A 15,892-nucleotide genomic window follows, 5' to 3' on the forward strand; every position below is an offset into this window, starting at 1 on the left:
TTGAATGATTTTGTTTTTTTCGTGTGTGTGCAAAAACACGCGTGCATTAACCTATTCACGCCTGTGGAGGCGTCGTCTCAAGTGGTAGCCATTTTCGTTTGTGGATTTCTATAACGTCAATAAGGTACTTAAAAGGGAACTTGTCCAGCACGAACGTTTTATTCATTTTGCCCTATAAATTTACCGACACTGTGTATACCTCAGAGACCTGGTGATTTCTTCGTGTGGTTGGTTGCTGAAGACAATGCGTGGACGGTTGGTACAATGGGGCAGAACAAAGTACTCATACTGGTCTCACAGGCGCTCGGAACATTTCTTGGATAATAAAAAATGACCTAAAGTAGGGTCGGCATAGTTAATCAGTCGCCGGTATATTCGCCTACCACTCATATTTTTGGATGGATTTCGTTCAAACTTACATATACACTGTAGCCTCGCTATAACGAATTTTTTTGGGGGACAAACAATTAGTTTGTTATAGTGAAATGTTCACTATAATGAAGCACATAATACATTGGGTTTGTTGTGAGCGGGAGACACGCTATGTGTTCATTATATCAGGAGGTTCATTATAATGGTGTTCATTATACTGAGGTTACAGTGTATTGCACATTCCTGATTGGGTTCCTGATGCACGTCAGCAATTTTGTTTTAATGAATGGGCTTCTAGAGCCATATCTCTGACATGCATTGATTATGTTCAAATTTTATATATTCATTATACATCATGTTAAAGATATGTACATGTATTAAAAATGGCTGATTTTGTTTTAATCAATGCTGTTCCAGAGCAATATCTCTCAATATGAACAAGTACTCGTTTGACAATCAGATACAAATGTTAAAAAATAATCATATTCCAGCTATATTACTATAAACAAAACTTAAATTTGATAACTAACAGGTACTGTGCCATACATGGCTTGTTTGAGTTGCAATAACCACAAGAAAAAGACAGTCTTACTAGGCTGAGCTTGAACTGAATGCAAGAGACTGTTTATATTTGCTATGGGTGGTGACTATTATGCAAATTATCCGTCTATTATATCTTTGGCTGATTAATTAAAACATAGCTTTCAAAACAATGACATGTGCTTTTGTTTTTAATTAACAAAAATTGATTTTTACACCCTATAAAAACATCCAATTCACTTTTTTTCCTATTGAGTGTTTGCTCTTTGTAGTCCAGATTTGAAAAATACAAAAAAGTAGAATTTTGGGTTTCAAAGCAAAAAAAGGTGTACAGCATCCTTAAGTGAAATTTGTCCAATAACAATAACCATAACAAGAATGGACACTTTCCCTTCATCACAGTCCCTCTATCCCTTCACATATGATTATGCAGTCAAGGTAACTAAACCATAATGTCAAAGAAAATGCTATCTTGAGGCACGTCTTGTTGGTCTTATTTATTGCACTTGAAAAAGTCATTTCCCGTGAACATGACGTTGGTGTAAATTAACAGTAAATTTTGTATGTGTACCAGTATATCACAATTTTACTTTCATCATTTCCTCTTTCTCGATATCTTTCTTAAAATCAGCCTGTATTTTATCCATCGCCCCATCTTGAAAGAAGACATCAAGTGCAGTCATTGCTAGCACCTTGGCTTGCGTCAGTGTTGGAATCTGGGCCTCTGGTGTCCCTGAGAAATGGAAAAAACATGAGATTTCATGTGTACTATCGATCATTTGAGATTCATATGAATTTTCATTTCATTTAATGCAACTTAAACATTATTATAGCTGTTTTGGCAATATACCCCCCCCCAAACAAAATCACACATAGGTGCTTATTTGGTAAATAACAACCAAACAACTCCAAACTTGTCTATTATTACAATTGGCAACTGATTGCATAAATAAAAAAGACATGACTATGAGCATTACGTGAATGTGATAAATTATTCATGAAGACTTTTGATTTGAACTAACAACATAAATTTTATCGTGTATTGTATGGAGTTGATATAATTTAGAATGAAAAAAGCACTGAAATGTATGGAAAGCAGTCTGGACTTGTGCTGTTACACTTGAATAACAGCAGTTTTAATTAGTCCCTCTTTGAAAAAACTGTCAATTCATCTGGAGTTGTATTCCACACGACCCTGTGGACCAACCTATTCATTCTTTGCATGTGCCTAGTACTTTATCTGGGACATATGTACATGCAGTGGTTTACCGATTCAATCAAAGAGGGATGGATAGATGGCTGGCAGCCATTTTGTTATTTTAACAGTATGGTATCTTATACATGCATTGTCAGTTTTTGTTCAAATTTGGTACATACATGTCTAAGACGATTTGTTTTTTGAAAATGTTGTATCCTGGACGTAGTTTTTCATTCAAATTTGTTATATATATTGCACATTTTAGATTACATGTCCATTGCAAATGGTTTTACAGTTGGATCAAAGATGGCCAGCCATCTTGCTTTTTGGCCATATCATATAATGCTTATAGACGATTTTTATTCATATTTGGCACATACATCATATTGGAATACATGTCCATGTCAGTTTGTTTCATAATCAGATCAAAGACGACTGACTGTTGGCCATCTTGCATTTTGACCATACTACTACATGTATAGCTTACATTTTACGGTTTCGCTAAAAGCGGCCATTCAAAACCAGCCCACGAACCAAAGCGTGATTGTGTTAGGAAAAGCTAAATTTCACTTCAGTTCAATTGAGTCATTTGACAGGGCGTGCCAAGGAGCTGGCACCACTAATCATTGTTGCTGTATCATAAATGTGAATGTCGGGGTCATCACAGATTAAAACAAAGGTGGCTTGTAGGCTTTGTGCTAATTCACCAAATTGTCCAAACTGATAACATATTGAGTTGCCCGATCCGATCTTTGTTGCAGCAAACACATCATTTCCCTCAGATACAGCACTAAGCGCTCGCTCACAGAGCAAAAACCTAGCAACACGTTGATTTCTATATTCCACCATTTTAATTTTACCAAGTATGTGTTGTTTCTATCGTGAGTTCTGATTTGGGTAATGCAATGAGCCAAGTGAATCTTATAATCGTTTGAGGGTGTGCGACATATCGGGGTACAGTAAATCTTAGTGAAATCTGCTAAGGGGGTTAAATATTCAGGCTTTGGCCGAATAAATGGTCCTTGGCTGGCGAAGGTGCAAGGTTTAGGGACCATTTTCATTCATATTTGGCACTTTGAGCATAATATTATATCTCTCGTACAGGAGCTTGGAAATTCAGTTTGGACATAAAAAAATGCATAAATAGCATATCCTGTTTAATTTCTGACAAATATATATTACGATTTTGAGTCATTTAATACATCTAATTTCTATTGATAATACCCCAGCCAATTATCCACTCTCAATTACTAACTATGCTTTTGGTCCATACCGGTAATACTTTATATTTGCCATGAATAACATTTCCTCTAATTCCAATGGGGACTATGTCACCTACTCTTCCATACCATTATGTACCACACATCTCCCAGCCCACCCTTCCATAATATCACCCCCTCCAAACCCTCCATACCTGTTGTGACTGTGAATCCTCGTGAGTGGGTAGTAGCTTCAGAACCGATACCAAACTTGGGATGGAATCCAGGTACGACATGGGTAACATTTCCCATATCAGTAGAACCGGCAGATGCCTTGTCACATTGCTCAGGTGTGAACAGTTTCATTCCGAGGGACTCTGCATTTTTTCTGTAGTAATCTATCAGCGTAGCATTGTGTATCACATTAGCGTAATGTTGACTGAAACTGTACTCAACCTATCAATATGAGAAACATGTACATGTATAAATACACGGACTAAGAGTACAAGAGAATAGACAATTTTTTACCGTACACTGCAAGATCCCGTGTATGGGCGAGATCAAACGTAAAAACAAGACAAACAAATGTCATAGCTTCGTAGTGACGTCAAACATCGCGTGAGATTCAGTATTTTAATGGACATTTCCATGCTTAATAATGTGCTGTACACATTTGAGGATGGTCAATTTTGATGAAGTAGGGGTATTCAAACGCAATATTCCCCTGTCAAAGATCGGCTTTTCAATTTGAGCTACGAAATACAGAAATTTGAATTCAAAATCAAATCATTGATTTTTGTGGCAGACATTTGGTGCATGTCTTTCACGTAACTTGCAAGATTTGGCAATCAACTATTCAGAAGCTTGAGCAATGTAACTACTGGTAGTTTTTACAGCTTTATTATTCACTGGGTTTCATTTTGCTGATACTGTAACTATTCACATGCACTATGTTATATACTGTATAACTAAGTGAATGTATTATTTCTTTCACAAACTACAGTAAATTTAAAACATACCGGTAGTGAATATTTTAAAGGGCCAATGAACCAAATGTTTTTGGCATATTTGTTACATTTTTTAAACCTTATATGAAAGCATAAAATATTTTTGAAAAAAACTATGTATTGTTTATAAACAGAAACAGGCTTACATTGCAACCAGTTGCTTGAGCTGCTCCTTTGGCACACTGTATTGCTTTCTCTTGCAAAGCTGGTAGCTCGGCATTGCTTGGTGTTCTCAGGTAATATACAAGCTCTGACTTTTCAGATATGATGTTAGGTTTTGCACCACCATTGGATATGATGCCTGAATGCAGAAAAGAATTTTAAGACCACTGTGTGAAACAACCCTATTATGCTGTTAGAACTGAAGACATGTATACAGTAATGTGAAAACAATGTGATACACAGTATTAAAACAATGTGATACACAGTATTAAATCAATGTGATACACAATATTAAATCAATGTGAATCACATTGTTTTAATACTATGTGATACACAGTATTAAAACAATGTGATACACAGTATTAAAACAATGAGATACACAGTATTAAAACAATGTGATGCACAGTATTATGTGATACACAGTAATGTGAAAACAATGTGATAAAACAATGTGATACACAGTATTAAAACAATGTGATACACAGTATTAAAACAATGTGATACACAGTATTAAAACAATGTGATACACAGTATTAAAACAATGTGATACACAGTATTAAAACAATGTGATGCACAGTATTAAAACAATGTGATACACAGTATTAAAACAATGATACACAGTAATGTGAAAACAATGTGATACACAGTATTACAACAATGTCGTACACAGTATTAAAACAATGTGATGCACAGTATTAAAACAATGTGATACACAGTATTAAAACAATGATACACAGTAATGTGAAAACAATGTGATACACAGTATTACAACAATGTCGTACACAGTAGTAAAACAATGTGATGCACAGTATTAAAACAATGTGATACACAGTATTACAACAATGTCATACACAGTATTAAAACATTGTCATACACAGTAAGTATTAAAACAATGTCATACACAGTATTAAATCAATGTGCTGGAATTGGAACCCAACACTAATATGGTCTGAAGGTAACAACAAGGATTCCCCCATACACAGGACACACACAGAACTAAAAAAGGTTATTTTAAAGAGAATATATGAGAATGCTATTGGTGGTGGAATACAATTAGAGGAGGTATACAGGTAGATGTGGTATATAGGTAGTGGTGGTATATTGGACTTTACACTAGCTCTGTGTTGTGTATGTACCAAATAAAATATTCTACCCTATACTATACTATACTATACTATCCTATCCTATCCTATCCTATAGGTGGGGTGGTATACAGGTAGTGGTGGTATATAGGTTGGGGTGGTTGTATATAGGTAGTGGTGATATACAGGTAGTGGTTGTATACAGGTAGAGATGGTGATATGGGTAGTGGTTTATGGTATATGGGTGGAGGTGCAGGTATATGGGTAGAGGTGGAGTTATATGGGTAGAGGTAGAGGTATATGGGTAGAGGTGAAGGTATATGGGCAGAGGTGGAGGTATATGGGTAGAGGTGGAGGTATATGGGTAGAGGTGGAGGTATATGGGTAGAGGTGGAGGTATATGGGTAGAGGTGGAGGTATATGGGTAGAGGTGGAGGTATATGGGTAGAGGTGGTTGTATACAGGCCATGGTGGTGCCATACAGGTAGAGGTGGTGGTATAAAGGTAGAGGTGGTGGTATAAAGGTAGAGGTGGTGGTATAAAGGTAGTTGTTGCAGTATACAGGTAGAAGTGGTGTTATACAGGTAGTGGTGATAATATACAGGTAGTGGTGGGTGATAACAGGTAGTGGTGGTATATAGCTAGTGATGGTGTTATACAGGTGGTGGGATACATGTAGTGTTTGTGGTATAGTAGTAATAGTGGTGATACTGTGATCATGGTATCTTATATCAGTAGTGGTGATAAGTGATAAGTGAAAATGAAATAAATTTTTTCATTCATACCATGAGTTCTCCATGTTGGTTTCAATTGTTGTCTCATAACTGACATGTTCTGGTAGAACATCACAGCGGCGTCCAAAGCGTTGATGCCTTCCCAGGGTGCATAGGCTGCATGAGAAGCTTTACCTGTATAGGTGATATCCATCCTAAAAATGAATTATTAAAATTATTAAAATCACTTCTTTGCAGAATGTTAAGAGGCTACAACAATGAGATTAGATATTCACAGTACCCCAATGAATAAATCGTTGACTGCAAGATCCTGCATTATGCATGAAATCGAACAAACAAAACAGGACAAACAAAGGTCATAGAGTTGTAGTGGCTTCCGAACATCGCATGAAGTTTGTCAAAAATGAAAATATTTTTGGGTGTTTCCACGCTTAATAATGTGCTATACACACATTTGATAATGATTAATTTCTATGAAGTAAGGGTATCTCAATGCAATATTCCCCTTTCAAGGATCGCCATTACGACATTGATTCAAAATCAAATCATTCAATCTTTGCGACAGACATTTGGTCCGTGCTTTTCATGCAATATGTGAAATCTCAAGGTGAATAAAAAATCCCCTATTGCAAGCCTGATTGCTTTCATTTCACATGGATAGTTTGTTTCATGGTAATATATCTGATTATTTTTTTGTTTTTTTGTACTTGATTTTTTTCTCTTTACACAATTTTATTTCGTTTGATTACATACATTACAGTAAACATTAATTACATAATACAAAACGACAAAGACAAGCAAACAAGAGTAAAAGAAATAAAACAAAAACAAGATAATTGCTAATTCACTGAAATCAAAAAAAATTTACACACTAGACAATAGAGATAATAGACCACTTCCGTAAATGTAATTCCAATTTGTTTTTAGATATAGCTATATGCTTTTCAATCTCGCATGCTTCAGTTACCACCTTACGAAAATATACATCACTCGGTAGACTCTTACTCATTTTACAATTATAAATATATTGCTTCCTCAAAAGTACCAAATAATTCGCCAACACTGAAAAATCAGTACAGCCTAAAATTATCTGCCCGAGGGAAAGAGCATCTGGACCAAAGATGTTTTTAAATACATCACTAAAGGCAAACCAAAATTTTTTTGTATATTTACAATAATAAAAAAGATGGTAAGTAGTTTCCGTTTCCTGATGACAGAACGAACAATTCGGACTACTAACCTTTGATGATTTCATTTTAAAAAGATCATAATTAGTAAACAAAATTTTATGTAGTAACTTAAATTGAAATTCACTTGATTTCGTGTCGATTGCTGTTCTAAAGGTAAAACGTAATATTTAGACATTGCAGCAAAGTTGAGTTTAAAATCTTTTATAAAATACTCTGAACTATTTTTATGAATAGTCTTTGCACGAAGAAAGTTATTTTTTATACAATTTTTACTAAGCACAGATGCCAGTATATTCTTACCATAAATATAAATATTTGGCTCTGAATCGTACGAAAACCTTCGGATAGGATAGAAAACATGTGACCAAGCTTCCCTCGTGTTTTTTGTAATTGCATTAAAAACACAACTCACAAGATATATTTCAAGTCTGGTTAGGTTATGTTTAGCAGATAAGACAGCAATACTAACGGGTGTGTTATATGGAAATAAATCACCAATGCAACTGATACCCTTATTGGCAATTGTAGGGAAAAACACAGATTTGTTATCAATTAGGATATCCTTGTTGTTCCAAATTATATGATGTGATATTTGATTTTTAATATCTAAATTTTGAAGAGTAGACCAAGCTACCAAGGCTTCACGATAAAATTCGGACAGGTTGATTTTCAAATATTCAAGTCCGTAGTTACAACTAAATATTAAGTTGCCTCCAACAGGCTTTAACCTTTTTAAGAATAATTTTTTCCATGCATGGGTCACTGAAGGGTCAAAGTACCTTTTCAACCACATTATACGAAATGTACCGTACATTGTAAAGATATCAGGGGCTTTCAAGCCACCTTCTCCTATGTCTGCAATCATAACATTGCGAACCACCCGGTCATGACCTTGCCAAATAAAATTGAAACACTTTCTATTTACCTCAAGCAAAACTTTCTTTGGTACAGGGATCATTCTCATAAGATACACAAACTTTGATATAGCAAAGCTCTTCACAATCTGTATTCTACCAATTAAAGTTTTTGTACTTCTTACTATTTGTATTTTTATACATAAAGTGCAAGTATGTGGGCTCATTAGTGAAATTTTTGTTTTTTTAAAAATGTTTTGCAAATATTTGTGCTACTGAGTAACTGGATTTGAGCTGCATATTTAATGACTGTCATTTTAACACATCAATATTGTCATTTTTAGATATCTTGATATAAAACATCCACACACAGTTGCTATGGTAAGCAGACCTTTTATCAAATTTGTTCATTTTAGTTAAGAATAAATTCAATTCTCTGTTTCAATCATATTTCTCCATTTGCTTGTGGTAAACATTTTTTCCCACTTGGTAGATGAAGTTTGGGAGGCGGTAAGGGAGGCAAGGGGATGTGATTCATCTACTACTACTGAAATGTCACATAATAAAGGTGATTATTCATATAATATACCCTAGAAACATGTCCATGCCCTTAACAACCATGTTTGTCAGTACATTTTGTGAATAGGTGCAAGCATATGTAATTTTTGGCATAGTTCCAGAAGACATACCAACACTTTATGCAATTTTTTTAAAATTATGCTAATTTATTCATGTCATGGTAGTTTCTGTACTCATGAATATTCATTATTAGTGAAGGGACCTATTTGGAGAGCAGCAATGATTCTTGTGTCTGTTGTTGTTGAATGTGACTTGCAGCTGTCAACTGTGTTCATAATTTGACGCCTGCTTCGTCAGCAATGACTGGCTTCCATTCTTGTGTTCTGTTATTGACTTGAGTCCCTGATATACTGAAGCAGTTGTTTATGTCTTTAACATCTTTCATGTCTTTTGAAGGAGTCTCCAGTCAGTGATTCGAACAATCTTTGAGTTTCCAGCACTCTGTCTTGTCCACTGTAGCACGAATATTATCACACAAGTGATAGGATTTAAGTCTTATTTATAGGAGCACTGTTCGCACTAGCATTCAAAAATCGTACTAACTGTAGCTATCCCACATTGCTGATGGTGTACAAATCCACAGTGCCATGTGGATAGTCAAGCAAAGAATAATTTGTTGTCATACTTAGCTTTATTGCAAGTTTAGTGTTTGCGAAAAAAGACAGACAGGGATGAGAAGTGAACCCAGGTCCTCCTGATCACTATGTAGACAACTGACCCACAAGACCACGATCGATTGACTGGTTGTATTTGCATTTGATGAGACTACTAGAATATATGAAGAAATACAACATATTTCTATTATTGAGTTACAATTGTCAAAAATATTGGCAATTTGGTGTTTTCTCGTTGTGTAAACTATATGCATACCATAATGATTCTCTCTTGTGCACTGTCTGCGAGAAAGTTGGAATGATGTCAAATGATTAAACAAGTCACGTTTAATTAATTTCTACCATTATAAGTTGTTAAATTGGGAGAATAAATGTGTGAACAAATATTTGAGACTTATTTTGGTGTAGACAAGTCATGTTTAATTAATTTCACAGTTACAAGTTGTTAAATTGTAAAAATAAATGTGTGGACAAATATTTGAGACTTATTTTGGTGTAGACAAGTCACGTTTAATTGATTTCCACCATTAGAAGTTGTTAAATTGTGAAAAAAAATGTATGGACAAATATTTGATTCTTATTTTGGTGTAAACAACTCTTGTTTGATTAATTTCCACCATTACAAATTGTTAAATTGGGAGAATAAATGTGTGGACAAAGATTTGATACTTATTTTAATGTAAACAACTCTCGTTTGATTAATTCCCACCATTACAAGTTGTTAAATTGAGAGAATAAATGTATGGACAAATATTTGAGACATAAATATTGGCCATGTATTTGTGAGTAAATACCTGTCTAATTAATTTTCACCTCTACAAGGTTGTTAAATTGAGAGAATAAACATGCAGACAAATATTTGATGCTTATTTAGGTGGAAAGAACTCGCGTTTGATTAATTTCCACCATTACAAGTTGTAAAAATAATGAAATAAATATACTGGTATCATTGGATATTTTATTTAATTGTGATTTCAATTTATTTATGTTTTTTACGGTAGCTCTGAGCGAGGTTTGAAACCACTGCCTTTTCAAGCTAATTTTGTTATCTTGATGGCACGCTTGTGTACCACGCCACGACGTTGGTCATTGAGTGGTGTTCATTTTGCTAACTACTTCAATGTTCGATGAGTTGAACAAAAAAGCCAAAACGATTGCTTCGGTTCCGGTGAGTGTGTATCTACAATGTAGGAGGATTCAAACCCTTGGCGTTTTTTCATTTCCCATGTTGGCTACGCCGTAATATGCGACCACTTCCCCATTTTATTGTGATTTTGTGAGTGTTTAATGATGCCTTCCTCACCCCTCACGCCAGTTTCAACCACATGGCCATTTTGCAACGAAGTGCGTGACCCTTGGCATGACCCCACTGACTATAATATGTTCGTTCTGTTCAACTGTTAAGCTAGGATTTATTACCATTATTATCATTATATTGTCACGTGATTTCTTTCACCTTATGTATAATGTCTTAAGTATCTTTATTGTAATTTGTATATACATGTACCAATTCGTATATATGGTGCAAACGACCCCGATTGAAGGTCATGTATTTTGTGACGTCACCAATTCGTGTGTAGGTACAGCTTCTGGAACTGTGCCCAGGGACTGCATGCTTAACATATCTTTGCACTTACTGAATCATAGCCATTTGCTGCATGCTTAACATATATTTGCACTTACTGAATCATAGCCATTTGCTGCATGCCTAACATATATTTGCACTTACTGAATCATAGCCATTTGCTGCATGCTTAACATATATTTGCACTTACTGAATCATAGCCATTTGCTGCATGCTTAACATATATTTGCACTTACTGAATCATAGCCATTTGCTGCATGCTTAACATATATTTGCACTTACTGAATCATAGCCATTTGCTTTGGTGTTGGAATATTGTTCTGCCTGTCAGTTGGATGTGCCATCATGGCTACATCAATGTCTTTAAAAGCCCCTGCTTCAATCAAATTGATTTTTCCACCACCACCTTCTTCTGCCGGTGTACCAAGTACTATCAACTTGAAAAGAATTTGACAAGGTGATTATGATCATTCATACAAATTGATGTTAATTTCATACCAGCTCTATATTAAAAATAATATTAATTGACATGAATTCGAAATAACACTATTAAAATTTTGTTTACGGGATAGGGGAGGGGTCCACATGACCCAAATAAATGACTGACAATGGTCATGACATCAAAATCATCATTATTTTGCACTATTAAAATTTGTTTGGATGGGGAGGGGTGCAGACTTATTAAACAGAAAAATGTCACAAAGCGTTTATTACCGTCAAGTGATCACGATTTAACTAATCTGTAACCGACTGTTGGGAATCAGGGAGGTTTAACCAATTAATATATTGTTGTCAACATGTGCAGCTTAAGTTTGTAGTCTATTTTATTTTCAGATCTGTTGGTACATAATAGGATGCTGTAACCAGTTTATGATATATAACCACGAAAATTCTAGAAAGCTCTGTCAACTCAAGACAGCTGTGGTACAAGTAATCATGGCTTGAATCTGAGATAATAGTGTTATCTGGGCTTGAATAAATTAAAACTGGGTCCCATCCAATCATTGCAACTCAGATAACAATGAAAAGATATTCTTATTGTTATCTGAGATATAGTATATATACAAACTAATACTAACCTTTCCAACTTTGTGACCTCCCGCTTCAAGTGCAGCCTTTGCACCAAGTCCAGCACCGACGCCTACCTCAGCAATCAAGTTATGACCACAGGCGTGTCCTATGTCAGGTAGAGCGTCATATTCAGAAATCAGACACACGTTAAAACCATCTGTGTTACCGGTGTCGTAGGTAGCACGGAAAGCTGTGTCCAACTTGTAATGCCTTTGCACCTGGAAACCGGTTTTGTCAAGAAAGTTTGTAAGCACTTTGTGGGCGTGGTGCTCCTCGAAGTTGAGTTCAGGATTGTTCCAAATGTCCATGCTCAGTTCGTGAAGATCTTTCGATGCTGCGTCGATGGCATTCGCTGCCGTCTTTTTCATGTTCTCCATGTCTGTCATATTGGAGCTGAATTGAGACTGTAGTATGGGGTTCGTAGACAGGCTCCGTTTGGTCGTAACACGGTAAAACAGTTTTGCAGAGATGCGGTGGCACAACCAACCCGTTGCTTTTTTCATAATCAGCTGACGGCCGGGTGTCTGTTGTTCCGAAAGAGCGCCACCATGCACGAAACTCCGATGTGCGTGAAGATATCCTAGGATTGGAGATTCGCGTAGGATTGGGAACGTATTGGCGTAAGATTGGCGACGTATTGATTGGTACAGGATTGGTACAGGTCTATTACATTCATTTCTTGTCTTCAAATGTAACATTAACCCTATTTTGGCAGCCGTATCGTATTAAGCTTCAAATAAAATACAACTGAATTTCGTAGTTATGGGTCTGGTTATTTGAAAATCTGAAGAAAAACAAAACGATGGCGAATTTTATATGGGTATCCGAACTCATTTTATATAGAAAGCGTATAGACGAGAACATTTAATGTTGGTGTTTGATACTGTATATTTGTAAATGCTGTGAACTATGATTTATTATTTTTTCCTGGTAACGCCGTTTTTGTAACACTGGTATGATTTCACGTTCGCACATTCGGTTCACACGCCGTTTAGACTATTGTTTAGAATCAACAACTTGCATGTCTAGGGTGGAGATTATAAACATAGATTACAGGAATTTTATAAAAAGATTGTTTACTTATTGTATTTAGTAGTGGTAGTAGTTATTGTATTTAGGCTTCGCAAGGCTTTAACCGTGAGACACAAGCCTGGTAATCATGTGATCGTCCCAACGACTGCAGCGATTGGCTAGTCACGTCGCATGGTTACTCTGCGTGCCACGCCTTGGAGATTTTACTTTTAATTTAGAGTTTGTAAACTTTTGTAAGAGGAATAGAGAACGAGAAAACAGTACAGCGAGGGGTTACCTCGGCTGATTGATTGGGAGAATAAAGCTGGACTATCCGTGATGAACTTGTGATGAACCTGGTACCTCTATGTGTAAGTGACATCAGCCAAGCGAGACTCTGAATATTCGTTCGAAGAATCAATGACATTTTCTAATACGCATGTGCACGTATTATTTTAGTACGTACAATTACAATATCTGCACATGCGTATTAGTGGTTTTGATTTTTCATCTAACGAATATGTTATGTGTCATTTATGTGACATTTTTAGTTTATGATAAAATCATAATCCGATTTGATCTACAGTATGGAGTATCGAACAACAATATAAAAACAGTACGTTTTGTCCATATTGCACTTAAGTCTACTCATAAGTTAAAATACCCAGAATTTATTCATTTTTCAATTAACTGTACTACAGGGCAACATAAGGATTTTGACCTAAAAAAAAGTCAGGGGTCACCAGCCTTTTTTTCGAGTAATTGATGGTTGTAGTGGAAAGTAGCCATTTTGACACTATTATAACACTTTTACCACAGGTTCTTATGGCAGAGATATTATGCAATAACTCAAAATCTAGCCTGGTGACATATGCTGAAAAAAAACATATAACTTAATGATGGAGTACTTTTTGTAATTCTGAATTATTTAAAATTCTGGGTTTTAAAAAGTGTCAAAAAATGCAATTTTTCTTTAACATTGTGTTTTATGGAATTGTTCTAAAAATATCAATTTTCAAGAAATATTAGGACACGTTTCTCAAAAAGCTTAACTGTAACACACAAAATAATGCTATTTCATTGTACTATGCGACATTAGCTTCATAATTGTACATAATAAACTAATGAACATTGTCATGCGATTTATGACCAATTTTGCCAAAAATTATGACTAGGCTTCTACCTTAACGCTATTATATTTGTTCTCACAACTCTATCATAAATGGGCACACTCCTCCATATCTCTCTATTCTTAGAGAGTACACATAAACCTTTATAAACATGTTGTGGAAGTGATACATACATCAGTGTTCTTCACGAGGGGTTTTAGCAGGGCGCAGCGCCCTGCATAGGAAGTCGTGCGCCCTGCATAGGTAGTCGTGCGCCCTGCATCGGTCAACAAGCGCCCTGCATTCACATTTCCCGTCCCGATCAAATACATTGTATTGTTAGTTGAGTATTCAGTGTTCTCCACGAGGGATTTAAGGGGGCGAAGACTAAATGACGCCTGGCAAAGAGGACGTTTGTCGTCTACTTCACAGCCCGTTTTATACCCGATGTTCAGGGTATTTCGCAGCACGAGTTGTTTAAATCGCCAGAATTCATTCATAGATCTCAATTTTCATACAAGCCGGACCTATGCGCCCCTTTAAAGTAACTAGCACATAGTCAGAGAACTGTGGATGAAATTGAATCACGGAGAACCCAAACATAGGAAAGTGGACGGGAATTTTGTCAATGTGCCGAAATGCTATTTTGTTTTTAACAATACTAACCCATAACTGATTTAGTCTGTTTTTAACGTGGATCATAATCATTTTGTGTGGGTGTTGGTATTAATATACATGTATATCTATATGTCAGAATGTCAGAAAATTATGTTACACGGGCAAACGAGAAACACGTCGGATTATTACAAAAATAAGAGTATTCAATAAATATAAAAATGAAGTAGCAGACAAACACAAAAGTATCATCATTAAACTGAATATGCATTGTTTATGAAAGACCTTTAATAATCTCCATAAATGTCAATTCACAGTGTACAGATCAATCTGATTAAAATCTGATGTAGTGTACGGGCTTTAATTATTTTGGCTATAAACTTATTTTAATTTTATTTTTTATTACTTTTGTCATTAATGCCCTTTTATCTCATTATTTTACTTTGATTTTGTGATTTTTTTTAATTCCGCCCTACCTACATCTGATCCGACGCCTATGTAACGAGATTTCAACGAGACCCACTATCGACGATTTTAGTCAACGAATCACATACCTCCTTCTATAGCGCACATGATGACGTCACCGGATGGCAAACACACTCAAATAAAATAAAATGGCGGATTATACCGACGTTAGCGACCGTGAATAACACGGCTTTTCGGTAAGTTTATCATTGTCAAATGCAACGAAAGTCATTTTTATGTTAATATTGTGACTCGAATGGTTCGACTTTAGATCGTTATTCCGCATAGTTATTCTGGGAGTGTTGATTTTGTTTCCACCGGTTCGACCGAACACCAGTGTCTTTTTCCAGTCGCCTGCCCTGGAGACGGGTGATGTTTTGTTGACGATTGGGCCAAAATCGTCTACGGCATTGAAGCTGTAAATATTCATCAAATTGTATCAACATTTTGTACATTATACAATAACTCTTTATTAAAGTAATTGAGCTGATTTGGACTGGAATAC

General features: G+C 35.7%; 1 protein-coding gene across 1 annotated transcript; it reads right to left on the reverse strand.

Annotated features, from left to right (window-relative positions):
- Positions 1-1,394: 1,394 nt before the first annotated feature.
- Positions 1,395-12,735, reverse strand: LOC100367306 (xaa-Arg dipeptidase-like). The gene is made up of 6 exons (XM_002733199.4): positions 12,196-12,735; positions 11,399-11,553; positions 6,346-6,488; positions 4,463-4,617; positions 3,525-3,765; positions 1,395-1,645 (listed from the first exon to the last, which is right to left on the reverse strand). The coding sequence occupies exons 1-6, from the start codon at positions 12,688-12,690 to the stop codon at positions 1,491-1,493; spliced, it is 1,344 nt and encodes a 447-aa protein (XP_002733245.2). The 5' UTR covers positions 12,691-12,735; the 3' UTR covers positions 1,395-1,490.
- Positions 12,736-15,892: the final 3,157 nt, after the last annotated feature.

The sequence above is a fragment of the Saccoglossus kowalevskii genome, chromosome 8, assembly GCF_978046115.1.
Source record: "Saccoglossus kowalevskii chromosome 8, keSacKowa6.1, whole genome shotgun sequence".
In the NCBI taxonomy this organism is placed as follows: Eukaryota; Metazoa; Hemichordata; class Enteropneusta; family Harrimaniidae; genus Saccoglossus; species Saccoglossus kowalevskii.

Excerpts from the sequence above, each read along its gene's own strand:
- LOC100367306 (XM_002733199.4), bottom strand. The coding sequence starts at position 12,690 with ATGAAAAAAGCAACGGGTTGGTTGTGCCACCGCATCTCTGCAAAACTG. Across the intron at positions 6,489-11,398 it reads AAGCAAATGGCTATGATTCA|GATGGATATCACCTATACAG; the intron begins GTAAGTGCAAAT and ends ATTCATTTTTAG. Across the intron at positions 1,646-3,524 it reads AGGATTCACAGTCACAACAG|GGACACCAGAGGCCCAGATT; the intron begins GTATGGAGGGTT and ends TCCATTTCTCAG.